Source organism: Paroedura picta, chromosome 7, assembly GCF_049243985.1.
Source record: "Paroedura picta isolate Pp20150507F chromosome 7, Ppicta_v3.0, whole genome shotgun sequence".
Taxonomy (NCBI): domain Eukaryota; kingdom Metazoa; phylum Chordata; class Lepidosauria; order Squamata; family Gekkonidae; genus Paroedura; species Paroedura picta.
In genome coordinates this window covers 103109300-103133474 of record NC_135375.1, presented here as the reverse complement: position 1 = coordinate 103133474, position 24175 = coordinate 103109300, and the positions used below count along the sequence as shown (strand labels likewise).

The 24175-nt window shown below is 47.7% G+C and overlaps 1 protein-coding gene across 8 annotated transcripts in view; it reads left to right on the top strand.

Annotated features, from left to right (window-relative positions):
* Positions 1-1837: 1837 nt before the first annotated feature.
* The window catches only part of LOC143841483 (rap1 GTPase-activating protein 1-like), a 70552-nt gene continuing 48214 nt past the window's right edge, over positions 1838-24175 (top strand). For 3 of the 8 annotated variants that reach the window (XR_013232700.1, XM_077345849.1, XM_077345850.1), the window contains exon 1: positions 20838-20989. Coding sequence is in view for 6 of the 8 variants with exons in the window: in XM_077345849.1 (XP_077201964.1) it covers positions 20946-20989 (44 nt within the window). In the remaining 2 variants the exon portion in view is untranslated. Of the gene's footprint in view, positions 2286-20837; positions 20990-24175 lie in introns of those variants that run through there. The other 5 variants (XM_077345843.1, XM_077345846.1, XM_077345844.1 and 2 more) reach the window with 3 other exon arrangements.

The following is a 24175-nucleotide window of genomic DNA, read 5'->3' as shown; positions in this document are numbered from 1 at the left end:
GGTCACCCAGCAGGCCTCATGTTACTCAGAGGGGCTTACAATTGCCTTCCCTTTGTCTCCCCACAACAGACCTCCTGAGCAGTAAGTGGGGCAGAGAGCTCTGAGATAACTTTGACTGACACAAGGATAATCTGTTTATTCATTTGGTTTCTATACCACCCCTCACTGTGAAGTTGGCACTTATACAGTGGTGAATTTATTGTTGCAGTCCCTGATCCCCCCCCCCCTCCAGTCTTCCTGGTGGTTTATTTTATTCCTGTGCTGTTGTTGTCTTTTTAAAAATAGAGTCGTATCTCATTTGCTCTGACAATGGTACCAAAACAGCTTATACATTTTTAATAGAAGAGCTATGTTTTTGTACCCTGCTTTTTACTACCCAAAGAAGTCTCAAAATAGCTTACAAACCCTTCCTTTCCCCGCAACAGACACCCTTTGAGGTAGGTGGGGCTGAGAAAGCTCTGACAGAACTGTGACTGGACTAAGGTCACCCAGCAGGCCTCCTGTGTCTCAAAGCAATGGATAGTCGCTGTCCCTTCCACAGACCCCCTGTGATATCGGAGAGGCTGGAGGAGAGAACCGTGTCCAGCCCAAGGTACCCCAGCTGGCCGCATATGGAGGAGGAGTGGGGGGAATCAACCTGGCTCTCCAGATTAGAGACAGACGCTCTTGACACCAAGCTGGTGAACAATCAAAGTCTGTGGTTTGCTTGGGAAACCACAAGCCACACCTGACCTCTGTGTTGACGGATCATGAGATGCACGGCTGGCTGGGGCGGACGGTCACCACCCATGATGTCTGTGGCCTGTAGCTCTCAGTCCCTACCTAACTCAGCCCAGAAGGCGACCAAGGCAACCGTGCCAGGGCAGCAGGAGCAAGTGGGATGGGAATGAGGAAGAACAACCCCCTCACCCCATTTCTCTTCTGCTGCTGCTGCCCCCACATCCTCTGCTCCACTTCCCCCACTTCGAAACTGTGATTTTAGAATCACAGAATCATAGAGTCGGAAGGGACCTCCAGAGTCATCTAGTCCAGGAGTAGTCAACCCGTGATCCTCCAGATGTTCATGGACTACACATCCCATGAGCCCCCCTGCCAGCATTTTCTGGCAGGGACTCATGGGAATTGTAGTCTGTGAACATCTGGAGGACCACAGGTTGACTACCCCTGATCTAGTCCACCCCCTGCAGAATGTAGGAAATTCACAACTACTTGCCCAGCCACAGTGATGCCAATTCCATGGCTAGGTGACCATTGTGGTATCCACTGGGGTAGAATTGCCAGCTCTGATTTAGAATCATAGAGTTGGGAAGGTCCTCCTGGGTCATCTAGTCCAACCCCCTGCACTATGCAGGACACTCACAACCCTATCGCTCATCCACTGTAACCTGCCTCCAAAAGTGGGACAATCTGGTCACTTTAGCTTAGTGTGGCTTAGTGTGGCTTTGGGCTGATCCTGCGTTGAGCAGGGGGTTGGACTAGATGGCCTGTATGGCCCCTTCCAACTCTATGATTCTATGGCTTCACTACAAAGACAGCCCTGGAGTGTAGTCCGCGAAATCCAAAGCAGGAAAGGAGAGAAATCTTTCCATGGGCTCCTGGATCCGAGCATGTTAAATTCAACTGCACGAATTCCTGTGGCTACCCGCCCCGAGTCAACCGAAAAGGGCGGGCTATAAAAATAAAATAATAATAATAATTATTATTATAGTATTCTTGGCCCGATTCAGACGGCTGCGCTGGGGGTGGAGAAGGACTGTGCATGACGATGCACTCTGGTTATGTAAAACGGCGGGTCCCGGGGAGAGACGAAACCCCCCCCCAACCGGGGATCCGTCTTGTTTTTCTTGCAGGCGCCGGCCCCCAGCTTTCGAATCAAACCTCGCTGGCTGGAGCGCGCCTGGCCTCTGCGGCACCCTGAGCGCGGGTCTGCTGGGGCGCAGCTAGCATTGCAAGCCCCCTTTCCCCTTCTTCCCCTTCCTCTTCCCTCGCAGGCAGCCCCCTTTCCCTCCCCTCTCCTGCCGGCCCGGCTCCCCCCGCCCGGGCTCCTCCTCGCCAGCCTCTCTCCCCCCCCCCCCCCGGTCCCTGGGCTGCAGGTGGAGCGGCAGCGGAAGGGGAGGAGAAGAGGACACCGCAACCTCCTTGAATAATTGATCGGCCCGGCGGCAGCGGAGGGGGAGCCGGCGAGCGAATGCGGAGGAGCCGCTGCCGCTGCCGCCGCCACCCCCGTTGGACGCCGGGCTCCCTGCGTGGCTTCCCGCCGCCGGAGATGCGAGAGCGGCGCGCAGGTAGGGGAGGCTCGGCCGCCGCGGGGCGCTTTCTCTCCCGCCGCCGGGCTCATTAAGGAGGAGCGGGGAGGGCGGCCCGAGGAGGGAGGCGGCGTCCGCGGGGGATTGGCCGCGTCGGCGGTGGAACCTCCACGCGCAGGGGCAGTGTACCTCCGAAAGCCAGGCTCGCGGGGTGGCGGACGGGACCGGAGGGCCGACGAAGCGGGCTTAGATGGAATCGAGGGCTATACCGGCTGGCTGGCTTTGCAGGGGCTTAGGGTAGTCAACCTGTGGTCCTCCAGATGTCCATGGACTACAATTCCCATGAGCCCCTGCCAGCGTTTGCTGGCAGGGGCTCATGGGAATTGTAGTCCATGGACATCTGGAAGACCACAGGTTGACTACCCCTGGTTAGGCATTGACTACTCCTCCGCGGGTCCTTTTAAGTGGCGAGGCCGGGGATTGAACCTGGGACAGGAGGAAAAGATGCTCCGTCACTGAGCCACTGAGCCACGGACGCTTCCCCACTCCCCGCCCCTGAGCTGGAGCTTATGGGAAAACTGTGGCCTCCAGAGGGCATGATTGGGGGCATAGCCGGGAGGGTGGGTCGGAAAGGAGCACAGCCCTTTGGGGTAAGGTCTTTAGCAGCCTGACGGGCTCCTATCTGCTGGGTTAAAGTCATGCCTGTGGGATTTCCGTCCCACTGCGAAAAGCACAGATTCTGGGCCGGGGAGATGAAACCCATGTGGGTACTTGACAGGTTGGTCGGAGCGAACACCCAACAGAGGCGTGAGGACTGACCATGCCGTGGGGCAGTTCTCTGTGGCTTCTCCCCTGCGATCTGGGGCTCAGCGCGGTGAGCGGCAGGGCTAATTCCTGGCGCATTTTGTCAAACAAAATCGCTCTCTCTGCACATGGGCAGAGCGCCTTGGGTGGCCATGGCTCGGAAGCTGCAGGCGATCCACACGCTTCCGAGCCTCGCAGGGCCAGAGACCGTGGCTCGGAGGCAGAACAGTGTCCTGACTTCTTCTTTTGGTACCAATCAAACACTGCCTCTGGTGGGCGGGGGGGGGGGGGAAGGGGAGGCAGGGCCAATTCCAAGAGCCCCTGAACTTTCCAGGCGCATGACGGATGCTGCTGGAAATCCCTGCCAAGTTAGAGCCGATCTCTGGCCACCCTGTGAGTTTCGAGGTGGTTTGACATTGCCTGCCTTGTGACCCGTGACTCCCTTGGGGGTCTCTCATCCAAATGCTAACCAGTGCTGACCCCACTAAGTTCCTGAGATCTAACAAAATTAGGCTAGCTTGGGCTGTCCAGGGCAGGGCTAACAGTGGATATTGTTTATTTTGTTACGTAGGATTAGGAATTGCTTCCATTTTGACAGCTCTAAAATGTGTGAGTGGGGGGAAAGCATCCGGACTTCTGTAGGACACGTACGGCGTTGGCTGTGCATGTTTGTGCATGTGCAAGGGAGGCTACCTTCGAGGACGATGGCTGTGTGAGCTGGCACACAAAACCGACAAGAGTCTCGTGGCCTGTTAACGGCTAGCCGATTTATGGTGCCCTTCGACTTCATGGACTGCCGCCCGCTCTCTTGCTCTCTCTCTCTCTCTCATGGGCGTGAAGCGCTCTCCTCTTCTCGCTTGGCAGGTGTATGCGAGGATGCAGAGAGACGAATAGCTCTCGGCAGGCCACTTGTATGCATGACGATCTCCCCGTCCCGGATTCTCCGAGGTCCTTAACGTGACTCATTTAATTGATGGATGGAGCTGAGGATCAGTCCTGGAAATTAATCTCGGCTTCTGGAGGCGGTGGGGTGGAGGCGACCGCATACAAATGGACTTGTTTGGGCTTTCGATCATCGCACAAATTAAATTTTAAAGGGGAAGGGAAGAAGTGCGGCCTGATTGACTGCCCCGTCACGAGCCAAATGGAATCAGAGGGGGGATCGTGGACTAATATCCCCCACGCCCAGCTTCACAAGACGGAACGTTTCAATATTTGTGACGATCCTTTGCAGCTGCTGAAGCAGAAGCGGCCCCTGGTTGGATGATTTCTTTGTTGTTGCATGCAAGCAAAAACAACGGCAACAACAAAATCTACTTCATGTTGATTTCCTCCGAAATCATGACCTTTTCAAGAGAGCTGGGGGAGCCGGGGCTCGGTGGTAAACCATCTGCCAGCTTGGTGTTTTGGTAAGGAGTGTGGACTTCTAATCTGGAGAGCCGGGTTCGATTCTGCACTCCCCCACATGCAGCCAGCTGGGTGACCTTGGGCTTGCCACAGCACTGATAAAGCTGTTCTGATCGAGCTGTAATATCAGGGCTCTCTCAGCCTCACCTACTCCACAGGGTGTCTGTTGTGGGGAGAGGAAAGGGAAGGAGATTGTAAGCCGCTTTGAGACTCCTTCAGATAGAGAAAAGCAGCATATAAGAACCAACTCCTCCTCCTCCTCTTCCTTCTTCTTCTTCGTGTGCAGAAGGTCCCAGGTTTGATCCCCACCACCTCCATCTGAAAGGATGGGGCAGTAAGGGATGGGAAAAACCTCTGCCCGAGAGAGCAGCTGCCAGTTTGAGGAGACAATATTGACCTTGAAAGATCTAGGCTCTGAGTCACTATCAGGAGGTTTCACGTGTATTCATGTGGGACGCCTGCAACAGCTCAGAGTAGCTTGCAGTGCGAAATATTTTCTGTTGCCTTCTCCCTACCTCAAAGGACAAGTGGCAGAAGGCCACAGATGGAAGCTTGGCAAGGTGAATGCTTATCTTCTTAAAAGAAAACCAGAGTCCAGTGGCACCTTTAAGACCAACAAAGATTTATTCAAGGTGTGAGCTTTCGAAAGCTCACACCTTGAATAGATCTTTGTTGGTGTTAAAGGTGCCACTGGACTCTCATTTTTTTTGTTGTACTGCTTCAGACCAACACAGCTACCCTTCTTGAAAGCAGAGGCCAGTGAGAGGAAATCATTTTGGTGATGTACCCTGGGTGAGGGCTTACAAGTCCAATTGTGCAAGAATATCTTTTGGACTCTATTTACATTCTGGTTTAGCATCTGATGGTTTGGATCCCGAAAAGTACTTTAATTGGAGGGGGGAGGGGAGAGGGGAGCCGGGCTGGATCAATAAAGCTATTTCTGAGACCAGAAGTACAATGTGATGGAGTTTGTTTGTAATTACTCCGGAGATGCTATTAGGGATGTGCAACTGTACAAACCAGGGTAAGTCGATAACTTCAAATATTCAAGTTCACTTTCATTCCGTTGGGGAGTTATCCTGCTTCCAGTTTTCTGGAGCACTGTGGGAACGGCTCTTTAGTTACGAAGATAACTCCAAATGAGAAGATGGATACAAATGGGTAGCCGTGTTGGTCGGAAGTAGCACAATACAATCAGAGTCCAGTAGCACCTTTAAGACCAACAAAGATTTATTCAGAGCGTGAGCTTTTGAGTGCAAGCAAGTCTGACGAAGAGTTTTATTGTCCAAATGAGAAGGTCATTGAGATATGGAGTTATTGAGGTGCTTACTGCCCCATTGGTTTCCTTGAAATTTGTATGTGTGGATTGTCCCATTTTGTACCTAACTAGCAAGATGCAGATGTGTTTTCCAGCTCTCTTAGCTAGAGAACCAGGTTCCCAAATACTGATAAGTTTTGATTGATAAGTCAATAGGCTGCTTCTCTCTCTCTGCTCCATAACAAACTCATGAATACTATCGGTAGTTCATAGTTCACTTTTTTTCCCCCTAGCAGTAATTTCACAGCCTCCTCTGGGTATGGAAGACAGGAACATAATCACCAGAATAGGATATAACATTTTTCCTTTACTTCCCCTCTGTCTTTGGGATATTAGTTAATAATACCCGGGAGAGTTCCGAGCCGGTGTCTGAATATAGAAGCTCTTATTCATGAGAGCAGTTGAAAGCCTGGATTGCTTCCAAAAAATTTCTCCCATGGCTTTTCTTGCTCCTTCATGACTGCCTGGAAATCTTCAACAGCGGCAATAATTGGCCAGATTTCCTAATAAGCAGAAAACCCTGGCCTTGACTAGCTTGCCTTTCTGGAAGGAAAAATCAAAAGTTGCTTTCTCTGGCTTTGTCCAGCTTTGAAAATAGAGTCAAGGCCATCTGCGGTCTGGGCCCCACATACCCGAGGGACCGCCTATCACCTTATTCCTCCCACAGGGACCTTCGATCTGCGGGTACACGCCTGTTGGTGCTCCCTGGCCCAAGGGAAGCGCACCTCGCCTTGACCAAAAAGACCCTGACTGTGCAGGTGCTCTTGCAGTTCCGCAGGGCCTGTAAGATGGAGCTTTTCCGCCAGGTCTTTGGGTGAGGCCAGGCTATGAAGATCTGTGGGCCCCTCCTTGCCACAGCTGGGACAACAGGTTGACCCCCGTATTTTTTTTCTCCACTGAGGCAGGGGCTGGATAGAGGGGGGCGGGCTTAGATTAAATGCCACTGAGGTTTTCTTAAAGGGGCAGGATTTTTATGTGTTTTACTGTGGGGCTTTGTAACCCACTACAAGCCAGCCTGTCTGGGAGCAGCGGGTAATAAATTAAAAAAAAAAAACACTCAGTTACGCTTACTTTCACTTTGTTGAAGGTGAATCAGACTTTGTTCTGCTACTTCAAACCAGCACCTAGAGACTTTGGGGGAGAGCAGTATATAAATGTGAATAAAATAAATAAATAGAGTTGCCCTATGTCAAGCTAGGGTAAGGTGACCAGATTGTCCCACTTTTGGAGGGACATCTGGCGGCACCTGGCAAATTGTATTTATGTTGAAATTAAAAAATATATATTACAATACTATGAAAATTTTTGTTGCTCCATATAGACCAAATTTTTAATCAAGAACCTCCCCCCCCCCCGGTCAATTGTGTCCTGCTTTACTAATGTTAAAATCTGGTCACCTTAAGCTAGGGTAAAAGACAGAAGGAATGGGCAGAGAGGGGGAAGATTATGTAAAATCCTTGTATGATACTCCCACCCCCTAGGGCAGGCTTTCCCAACTGGGGTTTCATGAAGCCCTGGGGTTTCTTGACAGCCCCAGAAGGGTTTCTGCAATGGGAGTAGGATCAGAGGGGAAATGTTGGAATTCAGCGTCTATAGTGGGATAAGAACCCAATGTCCCTATTCAGTCCAGGAGATCCATTGTTCTCCAGCACTCTGATCCCAATCTCAATCTTCCTTTCTCTTAAATCTGGTATTAGCTTGATTGCAAATTACATGCATCGCATCCTTAAGGCAAATCCCACCCCTTTAAGCCCATTGTTTTCAATTAATTAAGAAAGCTGTAACTTGGTTCAGAACTGTTGTATCAGCAGAGGCATCACATCGAATTCGCAAGATGTCATAGTCCTGCTGTATGCCGCACTGGCTTGACCCCCCCTGGAGTTCCGTCTGTAGTTCTGAAGGCCTCATTTAGAAAAGGATCTAGATTGAGAGGGTGCAGAGGAGAACAATGATCTATTTGCCTGGAGACAAATCCCCCTGAGGAAAGGCTGACTGACTTGGGAAGGTTCATCCTGGAGAAGAGGAGATAGAGAGGGGACAGGGTAGCTCTCAAAGTATTTGAAAGATGGTCACTTACAGGAGGGAAGGGAGCAGTTCCTCTTGGCGGCAGAGGACTGCTACCAGATAGATATCAGGAAATAGTTTTTCACAGTGAGGACGTGGCCGGTGGTCTTCAAGCAGCAGCTGGACAGATCCTTATCCTGGATGCTTTAGGCTGATCCTGCACTGTGCAGTGGGTTGGACTAGATGTCCCCTTACTACCCTATGATTCTTTGTCTGCATCGTTGGCCAGAAGTTTTGTGTTGAAGATAACGTAGGTGTTTGAGATGGCAATGTACCTGTGACAAATACTGTCTGCTTTGGGTACATATAAATTTTTTCAAAGTGCATGTGCTCCACTGGCAGCCCCCCCCCTCCTTTGAATTATGATATATCCCGAAGGGAATTCATATGTGTAATGTATAGGAAAGAGAGGAGCGAGCAGGAAAATTGGTCCTTGCCGTATGTTAAATGCCTTTTTCTTTGTTATGATTTAATTGTATGGTCATGACCGAAGCTTCAGATCTGCTGCATCTCCCTGGAGAGTTGCTCATCTTTATCCTTCGTGTTTGGCCCTCACAGTATTCCTAGATGTAGCCAATGGGTTTTGTTAAGGGAGGGGCCATGACGTTGCTTGCCGAAGTCGTCTGGCTGAAGCCTCAATTAAGCGTCTTGGGGTAGTGCGCTGGGGAAAAGGGGGGACCATGGAGAGCAGCTGCCCATCACAGGCAGACAAGAGGGGATCTCTGTAGCTGGCTCACGGCTTTTGTACAAATTCTTATATCCAAGCCTCTCTAGAAAGTTTTGTGCTGGAGCATTAAATATGACTTTTAGAGCTGGCCCGTCCACAAGGCAAAGTCTAGGACGCCAGATTTCTGAGGGGCGCTAAACATTTATGTATTCATCATTTATATACAGCCCCTTGCTTTGACATCTCAGGCCAGTTTACATGGAACAGATACCATGTGAGGTAGGTGGGGCTGAGAAAGCTCTAAGAGAACAGTGACTGGCCCAAGGTCACCCAGCAGGCCTTTTGTGTCTCAGAGGGGCTTAGAATCACCCACCCTTCCTCTCTCCATAGACACCTTGTAAGCTAGGTGGGACTGATAGAGCTCGGAGAGAACTGTGACTGACCCAAGGCTACATGTGGAGGAAGAATGGTGATTCAAGCCTTGTTCTCCAGATCAGAGGTCACTGTTCTTAAACACTACACACCAAGCTGGATCTAAGAGTGCTAGTCTTTAAAACAGTTTAAAGAAATACCCTCAAAGCGAAAACAACCATCACCACCAATGCCTAACGTTCTTTTAAAACCAGTTGTGAAAACTCTGACTTCTCTCTTCTTCATTGACTGATTCTAGCTGCCTGGAATATTCCTTTCCAGATCGCACTCAAACAGATGGGCATGGGCAGACAGATGTCCAAAGCACCTAAGTGAGCAAAATCTAACAGATAATTTCACTTTGTGGCTTTTTGGAATTGAGCAGCGGCTCAAGGAGGAAAAAGCTAATTTTTGCATTAACAGCTTAAGCCAGGTGACATCCAGCTGTCACTGCCCAGGGAAGAAGCATTATGAGCGATTAGCTAAACAGAAGCCTGCAGGAAAGGGCAGGTCATTTTTCTGGGCAGCCCTAATGATACAATCCCTATGTTTTTTTAATCTGTTCCAGAATGCGGCTTTATTCACGACTGCCTCTTTCTAAGCTGCTATGACTCAGCCAAGGTGGTGTAGGTTTAGCGTTGCAGCGTCTAATCTGGAGGTCTCTAATTCCCCACCATGCCACATGCAGCAGCTGGATGTCCTTGGGCCAGTCACAGTTCTCTCAGAGCTCTCTCAGCCTCACCAACCTCACTAGGATTGAGAGCCAGAGTAGTGTAGTGGTTAAGAGCGGTGGTCTTTAATCTGGAGAATTGGGTTTGATCCCCCACTCCTCCACATGCAGCTGGCTGAATGACCTTGGGCCAGTCACAGTTCTCTCAGAGCTCTCTCAGACCCATTGCCTCAGTAGGATTGAAAGCCAGCATGGTGTAGTGTTAAGAACAGTGTTTAAGAGCATATATGGTCATATCACCTGATAAATATTTAACACATTAAAAAAGGATCTAAAAATGAATTAACCCTCACCGATTCAGGAAACCCATCCAGGGCTGTCAAGAAGCCCCAGGGTTGAGAAAGCCAGGGCGACAAGAAAGTAGAAATACAGAAACCTACATAGAGAGGTTTTAAAATCTGATCGAGAAGCTTGCGACTGCTGGCCAAGTGCTAGATGACGATTCACAAATTCCTGTTTCCAAGTCTCCTCCTTGAATCTTACTCTGCTTTCATTTTGATATTTAACTGGAAAGAGTCTAATTTGGAGGATGTTCTTGGGCAAAAAAAGCGGCACAAAGGCAAGAATGACTCAAAAGTAACATGTTCCAGAGGGTCAAGAGGGACAGGAGTCAAGCCAATTGACCAAGGAAACCCCAACCCCAAAGACAAAAGAAAGGTCTCTCACTCCTTCAGTTGTAACAAGAAAGGTCATACCCAAAGGGAAAGCTTGCTCAATTGAAATGCAAATGCCTGCGAGTAACCTCACATCCACACACAGAGATGGAATGATTTCTCTCAAAGAGAGCAGTTTAATTACTACGCATCTCATGTAGCACAAGCTAATGAAGTTCATGGCCCTTTGTTACCTAAAACAGACTTGGTCTCCTGGATATAGGATGAGGGAATCCGCAGTTGTAGGCGACTTGGTGAGCAAGAAGGGTAACATGCGAGATTCTTATATCAGCCTTTCTCAACTGTTTTAGCGCTGAGAAACCCCTGAAGCATTCTTCAAGCTTCAAGAAACCCCAGAAGTGTTGTGACTGTGCATCATTTGCCCATTGCAAAACTCTCCCCTCTGTGAGTTTAAACAGATTGGTGATCCTGGCCACTATGAGGTATGCCTTGCCTCAGCCAGGGCCTTTTCGGTCTTGGCCCCGACCTGGAGGAATGAGTTCCCCAAAGAGCTGAGGGCCCTGTTGGAGCTGTCACAGTTCCCCAGGGTTTGCAAGACAGAGCTCTTCCACCAGTCATTTGGTTGAGGCCAGGGCAGAGAAGATCTAGACAGCCCTCCTACACATCTTCAAATTTATAACAATCCTGAACATTTTATGGGTTTAACATCTGCTCCATCCTAGGGCACATAACTTAGTCTGTTGAGCCTCAGGGAGTGGCATGGGGGGATGGGATTTGAGGGTTTTTATATTCTTTTATTGTTTTATTATGATTTTATCTCTGATGTAAACTGCTGTGAACCAGCTGGCCCAGGAGCGGTGGGTAACAAATCTAATTTGTATTACAGTGTTCCATGTATCCCCTTGGGATGTTATATGTAAACTGCCCTGAGCCATATGGAAGGGTGGCATAAAAATCTCATAAAGAAAATCAAATAAATCTAATAAATAACAAAATAAATATGGTTGAGAAGCATAGTTGTATACATGTCCACTCAGGGCCTCTCCCCTTCTGTGGGAGGGGTGGGCCGGTCAACATGATCATATATATGGTCATATCACCCGATAAATATTTGACAAATTTTAACAAATATATATAAATTAATTCACTCCCACTCATTTGGGAAACCCTTCCAGGGCTGGTAAGAAAACCCGGGGTTTCATGAAAGCCTGGCTGAGAAAGCCTGACCTATGTTTATGAGGAGGGGATCCTAGCTTGAAAAATGGGCTTGTAAAACGCACCTGTTCCGCCAGGCTTCTGGGTGAGGCCCATTAAGCATCAGTGAACAAAATTGGCCTCCCTCTGGAAGCCCCATTCATGCCACCTGGGGCTGATAAAATCTCTCTGCCCTCTCCCCCTGCTGCCACTGAAAGAGTAGACACTGAAGGGCAGGGCTGTTTTAGCGGCTAAGATTTTAAATATTTATTGTAGGCTATATTATTCTCCCCCTTCAAGGATCGCTGCCTTGTTGTGGCAAGGGGGCTTGCGTAGTTCAGTGAAGCTATGAGCTATACCGTGCAGGGCCACCCAAGACGGACAGGTCATAGCTGAGAGCTCTGACAAAAGGTGATCCACTGGAGAAGGAAATGGCAAACCACTCCAGTATCTTTGCCATGAAAACTCTATGGACAGTTCCAATAGGCATAACGATATGACGCTGGAAGATGAGCCCCTCAGGTCGGAAGGTGTCCAATATGCTACTGGGGATGAGCAGACGGCTAGTACGAGTAGCGCCAGAATGAATGAAGCGACTGGGCCAAAGCCGAAAGGACGCTCAGTTGTGGAAGTAACTGGTGGCGAAAAGACAGTCCGATGCTGTAAAGATTTTTATTCCATAGGAACCTGGAACGTCAGATCCATGAATCAAGGCAATCTGGACGTGGTCAAACAAGAAATGACAAGACTGAACATCGACATTTTAGGAATCAGTGAACTAAAATGGACAGGAATGGGTGAATTTAATTCAGATGACCATCAGGTATACTACTGTGGACAAGAATCTCGCAGAAGAAATGGAGTAGCCTTCATAATCAATAAGAGAGTAGGAAAAGCAGTCTTGGGATACAATCCCCAAAATGACAGAATGATCTCAGTTCGAATCCAAGGCAAACCATTCAACATCACAGTGATCCAGGTCTATGCCCCAACCACTGCTGCCGAAGAGGATGAAGTTGATCAGTTCTATGAAGCCCTACAACACCTTCTAGAAGCAACGTCAAAAAATGATGTGCTTATCATCATGGGGGATTGGAATGCTAAAGTAGGAAGCCAAAAGATAACCGGGATAACAGGCAAGTTTGGCCTTGGAGTACAAAATGAAGCAGGGCACAGGCTGGTAGAATTTTGTCAAGAGAATACAATGGTCATAGCAAACACTCTTTTCCAACAACCCAAGAGACAACTCTACACATGGACATCACCAGACAGTCAACACAGAAATCAGATTGACTATGTGCTCTGCAGCCAAAGATGGAAAAGTTCTATCCAGTCAATAAAAACAAGACCAGGAGCTGATTGTGGTTCAGATCATGAGCTTCTTGTTGCAAAATTTAGGCTTAAATTGAAGAAAGTAGGGAAAAGCACTAGGCCACTCAGGTATGAACTAAATCATATCCCCGACGAATACACAGTAGAGGTGACAAATAGATTCAAGGAATTAGATCTGATAGACAGAGTGCCTGAAGAACTATGGACTGAGGTCCGCAACATTGTACAAGAGGTAGCAACTAAAACCATCCCAAAGAAAAAGAAATGCAAGAAATCAAAATGGCTGTCTGAGGAAGCTTTACAAATAGCTAAGGAGAGAAGGGAAGTGAGAGGCAAGGGAGAAAGAGAAAGATACACCCAATTGAATGCAGAATTCCAGAGAAAAGCTAGAAGAGATAAGAATGCCTTCTTAAATGAACAGTGCAAACAAATAGAAGAAAACAATAGAATGGGGAGGACCAGAGATCTTTTCAAGAAAATTGGAGATATGAAGAGAACGTTTCATGCAAAGTTGGGAATGATAAGGGACCAAAATGGTAGGGACCTCACAGAAGCAGAAGAGATTAAACAAAGGTGGCAAAATTATACAGAACAACTATACAAGAGCGAGCTTAACATCCCTGATGACCACAGTGGGGTAGTTACTGACCTGGAGCCAGACATCCTGGAATATGAAGTCAAATGGGCCTTAGGAAGTCTGAGCAACAATAAAGCTAGTGGTGGTGACAGCATTCCAGTTGAACTATTCAAAATCTTAAAAGACGATGCAGTAAAAGTGCTACACTCAATATGCCAGCAAATTTGGAAAACTCAACAATGGCCACAGGATTGGAAAAGGTCAGTTTACATTCCAATCCCAAAGAAGGGCAATGCCAAAGAATGTTCAAACTACCGCACCATTGCACTAATTTCTCATGCTAGCAAAGTTATGCTCAAAATCCTACAAGCTAGGCTCCAGCAATATGTGGACCGAGAACTTCCAGAAGTACAGGCAGGATTTCGAAGAGGCAGAGGAACTAGAGATCAAATTGCCAACATACGCTGGATCATGGAGAAAGCTAGGGAGTACCAGAAGAATGTCTACTTCTGCTTCATTGACTATGCTAAAGCCTTTGATTGTGTGGAGCACAACAAATTGTGGCAAGTTCTTAAAGAGATGGGAATACCAGAGCATCTTATTTGTCTCTTGAGAAATTTATATGCAGGTCAAGAAGCAACAGTGAGAACTGAACATGGAATCACTGACTGGTTCAAAATTGAGAAAGTTCGGCAAGGCTGTATACTGTCGCCTTGCCTATTTAACTTGTATGCAGAGCACATCATGAGAAATGCGGGATTAGAGGAGTCACAAATTGGGATCAATATTGCAGGGAGAAATATCAACAACCTCAGATATGCAGATGATACCACTCTAATGGCAGAAAGTGAAGAGGAACTAAAGAGCCTGTTGATGCGGGTGAAGGAGGAGAGTGCAAAAGTTGGCTTGAAACTGAACATCAAGAAAACAAAGATCATGGCATCCGGCCCTCTCAATTCATGGCAAATAGATGGGGAAGAAATGGAGATAGTGACAGATTTTATTTTCCTGGGCTCCAAGATCACTGCAGATGGGGACTGCAGCAAAGAAATTAAAAGACGCTTGCTCCTGGGGAGGAAAGCTATGGCAAATCTAGACAGCATCCTAAAAAGCAGAGACATCACCCTGCCAACAAAAGTGCGTTTAGTCAAGGCTATGGTATTCCCAGTTGCAATGTATGGCTGCGAAAGTTGGACCATAAAGAAGGCCGAGCGTCAAAGAATTGAGGCTTTTGAACTCTGGTGCTGGAGAAGACTCTTGCGAGTCCCTTGGACTGCAAGGCGAACAAACCGGTCAGTCCTAGAGGAGATCAACCCTGACTGCTCTTTAGAAGGCCAGATCCTGAAGATGAAACTCAAATACTTTGGCCACCTCATGAGAAGGAAGGACTGCCTGGAGAAGAGCCTAATGCTGGGAGCGATCGAGGGCAAAAGAAGAAGGGGACGACAGAGAATGAGGTGGCTGGATGGAGTCACTGAAGCAGTAGGTGCAAACTTAAATGGACTCCGGGGAATGGTAGAGGACAGGAAGGCCTGGAGGATCATTGTCCATGGGGTCGCGATGGGTCGGACATGACTTCGCACATAACAACAAATATTATTCTATTTTTTCCTGTATTTTTATCTGCCATATGTTGTTTGGTGTCACACACCATTAGTCTGTAGAGAAAGGGCAAGTGACAAATGTAATGTAATAGAATGTAAACAATAACAACAGCCAGAAATCTACGGGAGAGGCAAACTTGGTAACACACAGTTAAAGGTAAAGGTATCCCCTGTGCAAGCACCGAGTCATGTCTGACCCTTGGGGTGATGCCCTCCAGCGTTTTCTTGGCAGACTCAATACGGGGTGGTTTGCCAGTGCCTTCCCCAGTCATTACTGTTTACCCCCCAGCAAGCTGGGTACTTATTTTACCGACCTCAGAAGGATGGAAGGCTGAGTCAACCTTGAGCCAGCTGCTGGGATCGAACTCCCAGCCTCATGGGCAGACAGATTCAGACAGCAATTCTGCCGCTTACCACACAGTTACAGTTACACTGTTTAAACCAAACAAGCAAATAGCTGTTAGTGCAATGGCTTTTACATCACTTCCGGAGAAAACCTGGAAGTGACATCACGCCATCGTGTGACATGCCTCCTTCCCACGGCACAGCCTCCAGGGACCCCCACCCATGGCTGGCGGTTGGCTTGCAGCCCTAACTCAAGTTGCTTTCTTGTTTTGCTGGCATTTCTAGCGTTGTCATCGATGTCTTCACAGGCGCTGATTACTCCTGAGGAGATAAATTATTGTTGTTACACAACAGTCTGGGAATAAAGCCTGAGGAGAAGATTATACACCAGAGGAGATTGTTAAAATGCCTTTAAATTGGCAGGCCTGCTATCACGAACAACAGTTTATAAAGATTATATTAAAGGAGGATTTTTCCTCCAGGAGGAGCGTCAGCGTGGTTATCCCACTGATAAAAAGGATTCTGAAATGTATAAGCAGCTTCAGTATGGTGTGGTGGTTAAGAGCTTAGTTTCCAAGATTTGACTAGATCAAGCAAGCCTGGCCTATCCAGATCAGGACAAAGGTATTTTTTGTTTTGTTTTGTTTTACTGTTTAGGAACTGGTTTGCTTACCAAATCTAGGATTTTTGGACTGTAAAACTCAAGGTCAGAAGTTCTTTGCTTCCTGTGTTCTGTTTCATACACCTGGCTCTGTTCAGATTTTATGCGGTGCTGAATCTTAGTAGAGGGATGGGAAGCTAATTCCTTCGAATAAGTCAAGAATACTGTATTTTTAAAAATGTACCTGGCTTAAAAGGCGGGAGAAAGATGGGGTATGGAATCATAGAATCAAAGAATCATAGAGTTGGAAGGGGCCATACAGGCCATCTAGTCCAACCCCCTGCTAAACGCAGGATCAGCCCAAAGCACCCTAAATCATCCAAGAAAAGTGTGTATCCAACCTTTGCTTGAAGACTGCCAGTGAGGGGGAGCTCACCACCTCCTTAGGCAGCCTATTCCACTGCTGAACTACTCTGACTGTGAATTTCCCCCCCCCCCCTGATATCTAGCCTATATCATTGTACTTGTAGTTTAAACCCATTATTGCGTGTCCTTTCCTCTGCAGCCAATGGGAACCGCATCCTGCCCTCCTCCAAATGACAACCTTTCAAATACTTAAAGAGGGCTATCATGTCCCCTCTCAACCTCCTTTTCTCCAGGCTGAACATTCCCAAGTCCCTCAACCTATCTTCATAGGGCTTGGTCCCTTGGCTCCAGATCATCTTCGTCGCTCTCCTCTGTACCCTTTCAATTTTATCTACGTCCTTCTTGAAGTGAGGCCTCCAGAACTGCACACAGTACTCCAGGTGTGGTCTGACCAGTGCCGTATACAATGGGACTATGACATCTTGTGTAGCAGATGAAATAAATGTAGCAGATGAAATTAGCAAATTTACTTCTAGGTCTTCCTCCCGCAGGACTTGGGACTGAGATCAGTGTGAGCAGTAATGCACTAATCCTAGCTTACAAGAGACATTCTTAAAATATTTTGCTTCTGAGGACTGCAGACTTGTGAAGAAATGTCTTTCAGACCACAGCAGTCAGTCTTCCCTCTTGGGCATCTCTTTGTTTCCAGTAAGCAACATATTTCCGAGGCATCCTGTTTTGGACAAACCTTGGGTTCCAACTCAACTCAGGGGCATTGACATTTCATCTGACTTTGGCTTTGAGCCAAAATTCATATTTTTCCTCAGGAGCTTCATCAATTTAAGGCTTTTCCTAGGGAAGCATCCCCCTCCCTTCTTGACCCATGTTAGCTTGATTCTGAGATTTTACTTTACTTCCAAACCAACCCTGGCAACATCTTGGCAGGAGAACTGTTTGGACCAGGCAAATCAGGGTTTTTGTACCCTGAGGTTGAGGGCAGGGTGACCAACTCCAAGTTGGGAAATTTCTGGAGTTTTGAGGGGGGAGGAGCCTGGGGAGGGTTGGGTTTGGAGAGCAGAGAGACCTCAACGGGTATTATGTTCTAAAAGTGCACCTCCAAAAGTACCTTTTCCTTCAGAGTACTGTTGTACCCTGTTGTGTGGAAGCCAGTTGTGATTCCAAGAAGATGGCAAGGTCCAAAAGAAGGTTGGCCAACTTAGCTGTGAAGGACCTTCCTCAGTATCTTCTGCCTTTGTTTCTTATAGCTCCATACAGATCCCATGATCACCGGCCTAGGCATTTTTGGTGGTTCAACAGGACCCCTGTTTTTCACCAGCAGAAAGGCTGGTTGGATCCAGCTTGTGATGGTTTTTCCCCTGCACAGGTATTCAAGACACTCTTTGATTAAATGGGAGGAACAAAAGGAGTAATTATGCATTATACATTAATTGCAGCTGGAACTCAGAGAGGCTTATCCAACCCTTTCCCCACTCCCGGAGAACTAAAAGTAAAATCACATTAGAACAAGTCCAGATAGGCAATTTGGAAGGGATCTCCAGGATCATCTAGTCCAACCCCCGGTACAATGCAGGACACTCACAACTATGTCTCTAGCGGAAGGAAAAAGTCATCCCAAAGGTACTTTTGTTGCCAAGCAGCCAAACTGGGGCTAAAAAAAATTCCTTCTTTGTGGTGTAGCAGTTAAGTGCAACAGAGTCAAATCAGGAAAACCAAGTTTGATTCCCCAATCCTTGCAAGGTGACTATGGTAGGGAGAGAAAATTTTGAGTCCGGGGTCACCTTTAAGATCAATGAAGCTTTATTCAAGGTATGAGCTTTCGTGTGCACAGACACTGCCTCAGAGACAATGCCACGGAATGGAAATAATCAGTTCAGACTTAACAGGCAGCGTGTGAGAACAAATTAGCATACTGCATAATGAAAATGCTTAACAGATTCCAGAGAGAAACGGGAAAAGCAACCATCTGGATGTGTTTGTATTCGTTTGAGATTGAATTGCATGGGCCACCTTTTGGAGTCAATAAAAGTGCCTCCATAGGGGAGTCATGAGCAAATATATAATGAGTTAGGCTGACAGCAGCTAGCTGAGACTTTGCCCCCAGGCTCCCTTCCTCTCCTCTCGAGTATGGACGCATCTGAGGGCATCAGCTTTGTTGTAGGGAGAGGAAGGGAAGGTGGTTGTAAGTCACTTTGAGACTCCTTCTTCCTGAGAGTTAACTTAGATCATTTTAAGGATCATTGTAAAATGATCGGTGGCTAAAAAGGCAAATGGAATTTTGGGCTGTATCAAACGGAGTATCATGTCCAGATCACAGGAGGTGATGGTATCGCTTTATTCTGCTCTGGTTCGGCCTCACTTGGAGTATTGTGTTCAGTTTTTGGCACCCCAGTTGAAGAGGGATGTAGACAAACTGGAGCATGTCCAGAGGAGGGCAACAAAGATGGTGAGAGATTTGGAGACCAAGACGTATGAAGAAAGGTTGGGGGAGCTTGGTCTGTTTAGCCTGGAGAGGAGACAACTGCGAGGGGATCTGATAACCATCTTCAAGTATTTAAAAGGCTGCCATATAGGATGGAGCATAGTTCTCTCTTGCCCCGGAGGGACGGACCAGAACCAATGGGATTAAATTAATTCAAAAGAAATTCCGTCTAAACATCTGGAAGAAGTTCCTGAGAGTTAGAGCAGTTTCTCAGTGGAACAGGCTTCCTCGGGAGGTGGTGGGTTCTCCATCTTTTGTAAACAGAGGCTGGATAGCCATCTGATGGAGAGGCTGATTCTGTGAAGGCTCAAGGGGGTGGCAGGTTACAGTAGATGATCGATTGGGATGTGAGTATCCTGCATAGTGCAGGGGGTTGGATTAGATGACCCAGGAGTTCCTTTCCAACTGTATTATTCTATGATTCTATTATTGTAAATTTATGGAAAATATATCAATTGATGGCAAAATAGATTATCCTGTCCTTGCTGGAGGTGGGGAAAGATTGTGGGCAAAGGCTTTTGCTCCCCATGTCTTTATTTGGAGGCCTTCCAGGGGTGCCTGATCACTCTGTAGGTTTAGCAAGTCTCCCATTGTGGGGGGAGAATACCTGCAGTGATGGCATTGGGATATGTGGCTAATATAGCAGCGTTTTGTCCAGTCACAGAAGCATGCTGCTGAACGTAGTAAATAATCTCCCAAGAAGTATATTGCAGAAATAGTAAACATAAGTGTTATTCAAGTAGATCCAGTCCACATTCAGGTTGCAGCCAAAAGAAGAGAAAGAGGAGTCTAATCTAAAGAGTACTTTCTCTGTAGCAAATGGCCAGCTTGTGTGCATGGGAGTACAAGGGCACTGAATGTACAGGAGAGACCCGCAGAGACATGTGTCTCTATGGAAGGCCACGTGAAGAGAGTGAGAGGACAAAGCCAGAGAGAGGAGGATTCAGAGAGCAGCTTACAGGTGAAGACAAAGTGAGGCCTCTCGTTCAAGGAAATTGTACACACTTAGACTGTTTACGCACTGGAGGTTTCATGCCGGGCTGCAGGCTGGAGTTTTAGTTGTGACAGCTTGCCCCATCTCTTCCTGTACCTACATGGGGGAGCATTTGGCCCGGTGCGCTTCATCCGCCCCCGTTTTGTGCCCCTGCATGGGAGCTGGGGCAGTGAAGTTCCCAGTATGTAAGTGGTCTTTGAGTGGTATAGTGTCCTGAAATGTCCAGGCATGCTGGCTTGTACACTCTCACAGAAATAGCAACCAAATTAACTATAGAGTTTTTGCCCAAATGCCAAACCGTTGCCCCAACATTGCTGCGTGATGATGTCACTTCCAGGTCACGTGGGAAGTGATGTAGACATGCCACTGCAATGCCTGCTGGGCCTCCCTCCCACTCTCGGTATGTTCCCGTCGCCCCCTACTGGTTGCCAGGAGGTACCCAGCAACCCTGTGGCCCAAGAAAGCATGGTGTTGGCAGGAACTGACTGGAAAAAATCTTTAATTTCATCCTCTCTCAAGGTGTGAGGACATCCTCTCTCTAGGACTGAGGATCTCTAAATCCTCATCTCTAGTTGAAACCGATCTCCTGCACCCAGAACAGCTGAGCTCATGTTCTGATTTCCCGGCACCCTTGTATTCTTTCATCCCTCCGTCCCTTTGCTGCCTTCCTCATTATCGATATGGCGATTGTAAGCTCCTTGGGGTCAGGACTTGCCTGTCTAGCTTGCAGTTCTGTCAAGCAGCCTGTCTGCTGATGCCACTGCACAAATTATCATCCCGCAATGGGTCCAAGACCCAGATTCCCCCCATTGAGGGGATGCTCTCTTTCCAGTTTTTCTCGCCCTTCTCTTTTGGCTTTCTTTTTATATCTGCCTGATTCATTCCTCTCCGCAAGACTCTCTCCTGCCCTCTTCCTCGGCTGTTCTCTGGCATTCCTGTATCCTGTGGTGTCTCCCCAGGAGTTTCCTGGCCTCGCGCAGTGTAGGCCAAGCCCTGACTGAGCGGTTGCTCTTTTTCTCATTTGAAGCGTGTCTTGGGAAAGCGAAGGAAGACGCAGGTTAAGATATGGGGTGGGGAAACTGGGGAGGTGCGGACAGAGCTGGCGGGACATCTCCGCTTCTACCCAGCCTGTTTACAGAAGCCCGAGAGGAGAAGCTACAGCCGGTAGAGGATGTATTCCCAGAAGCATAGTTTCAGCTTTGGAGCCTATGGCAGGTATGTATCTGCACTAGCTCTGCGTCTCTCTGTTGCATGTCCCTCCTGCAGCATGACTGGTTTGCAAATAGTTCCTAGGGAATGTGGATTTTCTACAGGCCTTCTGGGAATGGGGGCGACTCTCCCCCTCTTCCTGCAGGGCAGTGAGGGCTTTCCCAAGCTTTTTAGGCTGGCTTGGGGAGTATGCCAGATTGGTTCTCATAGAGTGGTCTCCCCTTCCAAAATGCAACAAGTAAACATTCAGAGCTTTCTCTTTTCTCTCCTCCCCTTTGCCTTCTTCCTGTTGCCTTTTATACCCGACCTGGTTTGGGGCTGGGAGGGATGATGGAATTGCCCCTTTAAAGCAAGGCATTGGCTTTCGGGGTAGAACAGCCAAAAGCCGTCGACTCTCTGGGTCTGCAGTTGTGACTCTGAAGAGAGGCGAGCCCACAATATGGAGATGGCAAGAACAAGAATCCATTCTAAGCAAGTTAAAAGGAGGATGCTGGTTGCATCTCATGGGAGTTAGGTGTTCAGTTACGAGGGTATCTTGCGCGTGAAAGGAATTGTGCCGAATTGTGGCTCAGAGCATGAGGTGCCAGTCGGGAACCCGCTCCCTAGTAAAAATCTCAGACAGAAACAGGACACATGCCAAACCAGATCCATAAAAATGCCACCCACTTGTCAGGGATTCTGTTTTGGGGGTGCTAAGGGCCGGAGGATCTTCTGCTGGCTTGCTCCACTCTTGCAGACTCCCATGCTGCTACCCAGACATCACTGGGAAAACACCCCCCCCTCCATTCTTGAAGAGAGCATCTGGAAGGGGGAAGGGGGCAAATTCTAGGGATTGCAGCTTCCGGGTGCGACCTAGGGACCCCCTGGAATTACAGTTCCTGTTCAGACTACAGAAATCAGCTCTCTTGATGAAAATGGATATTTTGGAGGGTGAACTCTGTGGCATTGTACCCCACTGAGACCCCTGTCTTCCCCAAGCTCCATCCTCAAATCTCCAGGAGTTTCTCAACCAGGATCTGACATCACTAGCAAATTCTCTCCTGCAAATGCAGTGGTGCTTAGGAGCCAGCCTAGTAATTCTGGGAACTGTAGTTTCGGCAAAGTACTGAGCATCCTCTTTCACCGATTCCTCGCAATCTCCCATCCTGAACTACGTTTCCCAGGATCCCTGGGAAGAGGAAGTGCCTCCATCATGGCTAACAAGCAAGTCAGCCAGGACGAAACTTGGTCGCACCCACATGTTCTGCCTTGGCCAGCCATCGGCAAGGAAATAAAACCTTATATAACACATGTTAAGTGGTTTGGATGCTTCGTGCCCTGGAAACATTGTGTATTTCTTTTATTATTGATTGTAAGATTGCCAAGAGACCGTTGCTGCATTGGTTTAACCAGTAAAACTACAATCTGTCATGTAATCCCGTGAAGGGTGGTTTGAAGAACTGGGAATTTTCAGAGCTATACCAATTCCAATTTTTATTATCTTTCCACAAATTCTCTGTATGCTAACTCACCTTGCCTGTTCTCAGGGGCTAGCACTTTTTTAAAACCCAAAGTTAGCTATTCTAGATACATGGAAGGAAGTACAGAGCCTGAGGAGGATGGGATTTCTGCAGGGGAGGGACTTCCATTAGGTATAATTCCAAAATGGCCATTCCCCCCCCCCCCATGTGAACTGATCTCTTTAGTCTGGAGATCAGGTGTGATCCCAGGAGAGCTCCAGCCACCATTTGGACATTGGCAAACCTGGGCCCATTCTGCACACATAGGATAATGCACTTTCAATGTGCTTTGGCAGCTGAATTTTTCTGTGCGGAACAGGAAAAGCTACTTCTAAAGAGCATTGAAAGTGCATTATCTATTGTGTGCAGGCTAGGCACTAGTTTCCATGTAGAATATGGTTACTTTGGAGGGTGGACTCTGGCATTATATCTTACTGAAGTCCTCCCCTCCCCAAACCCCACCCTCCCCAGTCTCTACCCACAAATCACCAGGAATTTCCAAACTCAGAGGTGGGAATCCTGCTTGTAAGATCGTCCTCTGATTAGCTTTCCTACCTTCTTGTTAGCAGTTCAATGGTTTTTATTCCCTTTCCCCGATGCTTTATGGCTGCTGTGAGCTGTGTAATTTGTCTAGCAGGGAAATGACTAACTTCTGTGAATGAACTATGATCAATCCTCTCTGCCGGTTTCTTCTGGAAGATATTCCAGGAAACCCACTAAACAAGGCTCTTTTCCTTAGAGCCATAATGGGTATTTGCTGCCTCTCACTTCCCCCATTGCATTATCTTTGGTGGGAAACATTGGTCTTTTATTCACTGGTGTTTCCCCACACTTTCACCATTCATGTCCCATGGGTTTTATTTCTGTTCTGCATTTCATTTCGCTTTCACCGTGTACATCCATAGGGTTTTATATTTCATTCTGCATTCATCTTTCTCCTTTCAGTGTTCATTCTGCATTCCCATCACTGACTCCCCAGGTTTTCTGAGCGTGGTTTTATGGCAGCTCCTTCCTTTCCTTCACTCTCAATCTGAAGGTAATTCAAAAGCCTAGATCCAGTTGGATTTTTGCTCCTTAGAACCCACTCCTCCACTGCCCATATTGAGGTCATTCCTTCCCATAGGTTCCTTCCGCCTTCCTCGGTGCTTCCACATGAAGCTTTGTGTTTTTTAACAAGCAGGATAAGTTCTGCAACATATGATTTAATTGCTAAACTTGTATCTTTCCCCAGTGGCTCAGTGTGCTTTCCTGGGAAGCCCAGTTCAAACTGGACTGCCTAACAGAGCCCAAAAAGGAGCTGATCCTGCAGGGAGAACTCTTCCCGATTAGAATATCACAAACTCCCGTCTCCTGATTATTCTCTGGTATTCCCCCTCCTAAGGACCAGGGAGTGGGGGGGGCATTGAATGCCACCCCCTATATGTCCCAAGTGACATTTCCACCTGAATTAAGGAAACTGTTTTTTGGGGGGTTACATCTGCAAAATACACTGAAAGAAAATCAATAATGCATAAAGGGAGTCACCAAATTCAAAGTAAAATGTCAAGGTTTGACTACTGGGAAAATCTGTAGTTAGCTGTGTGTGCAGAAAAGGACAAAGATGTGGATTGTAAACTGCTCTTCCTTTACAAACTGCTGGTATTTAATGCAGGCAGGGTATGGATGAAGCCCCTCCCAAAATGCACTGCGAGGA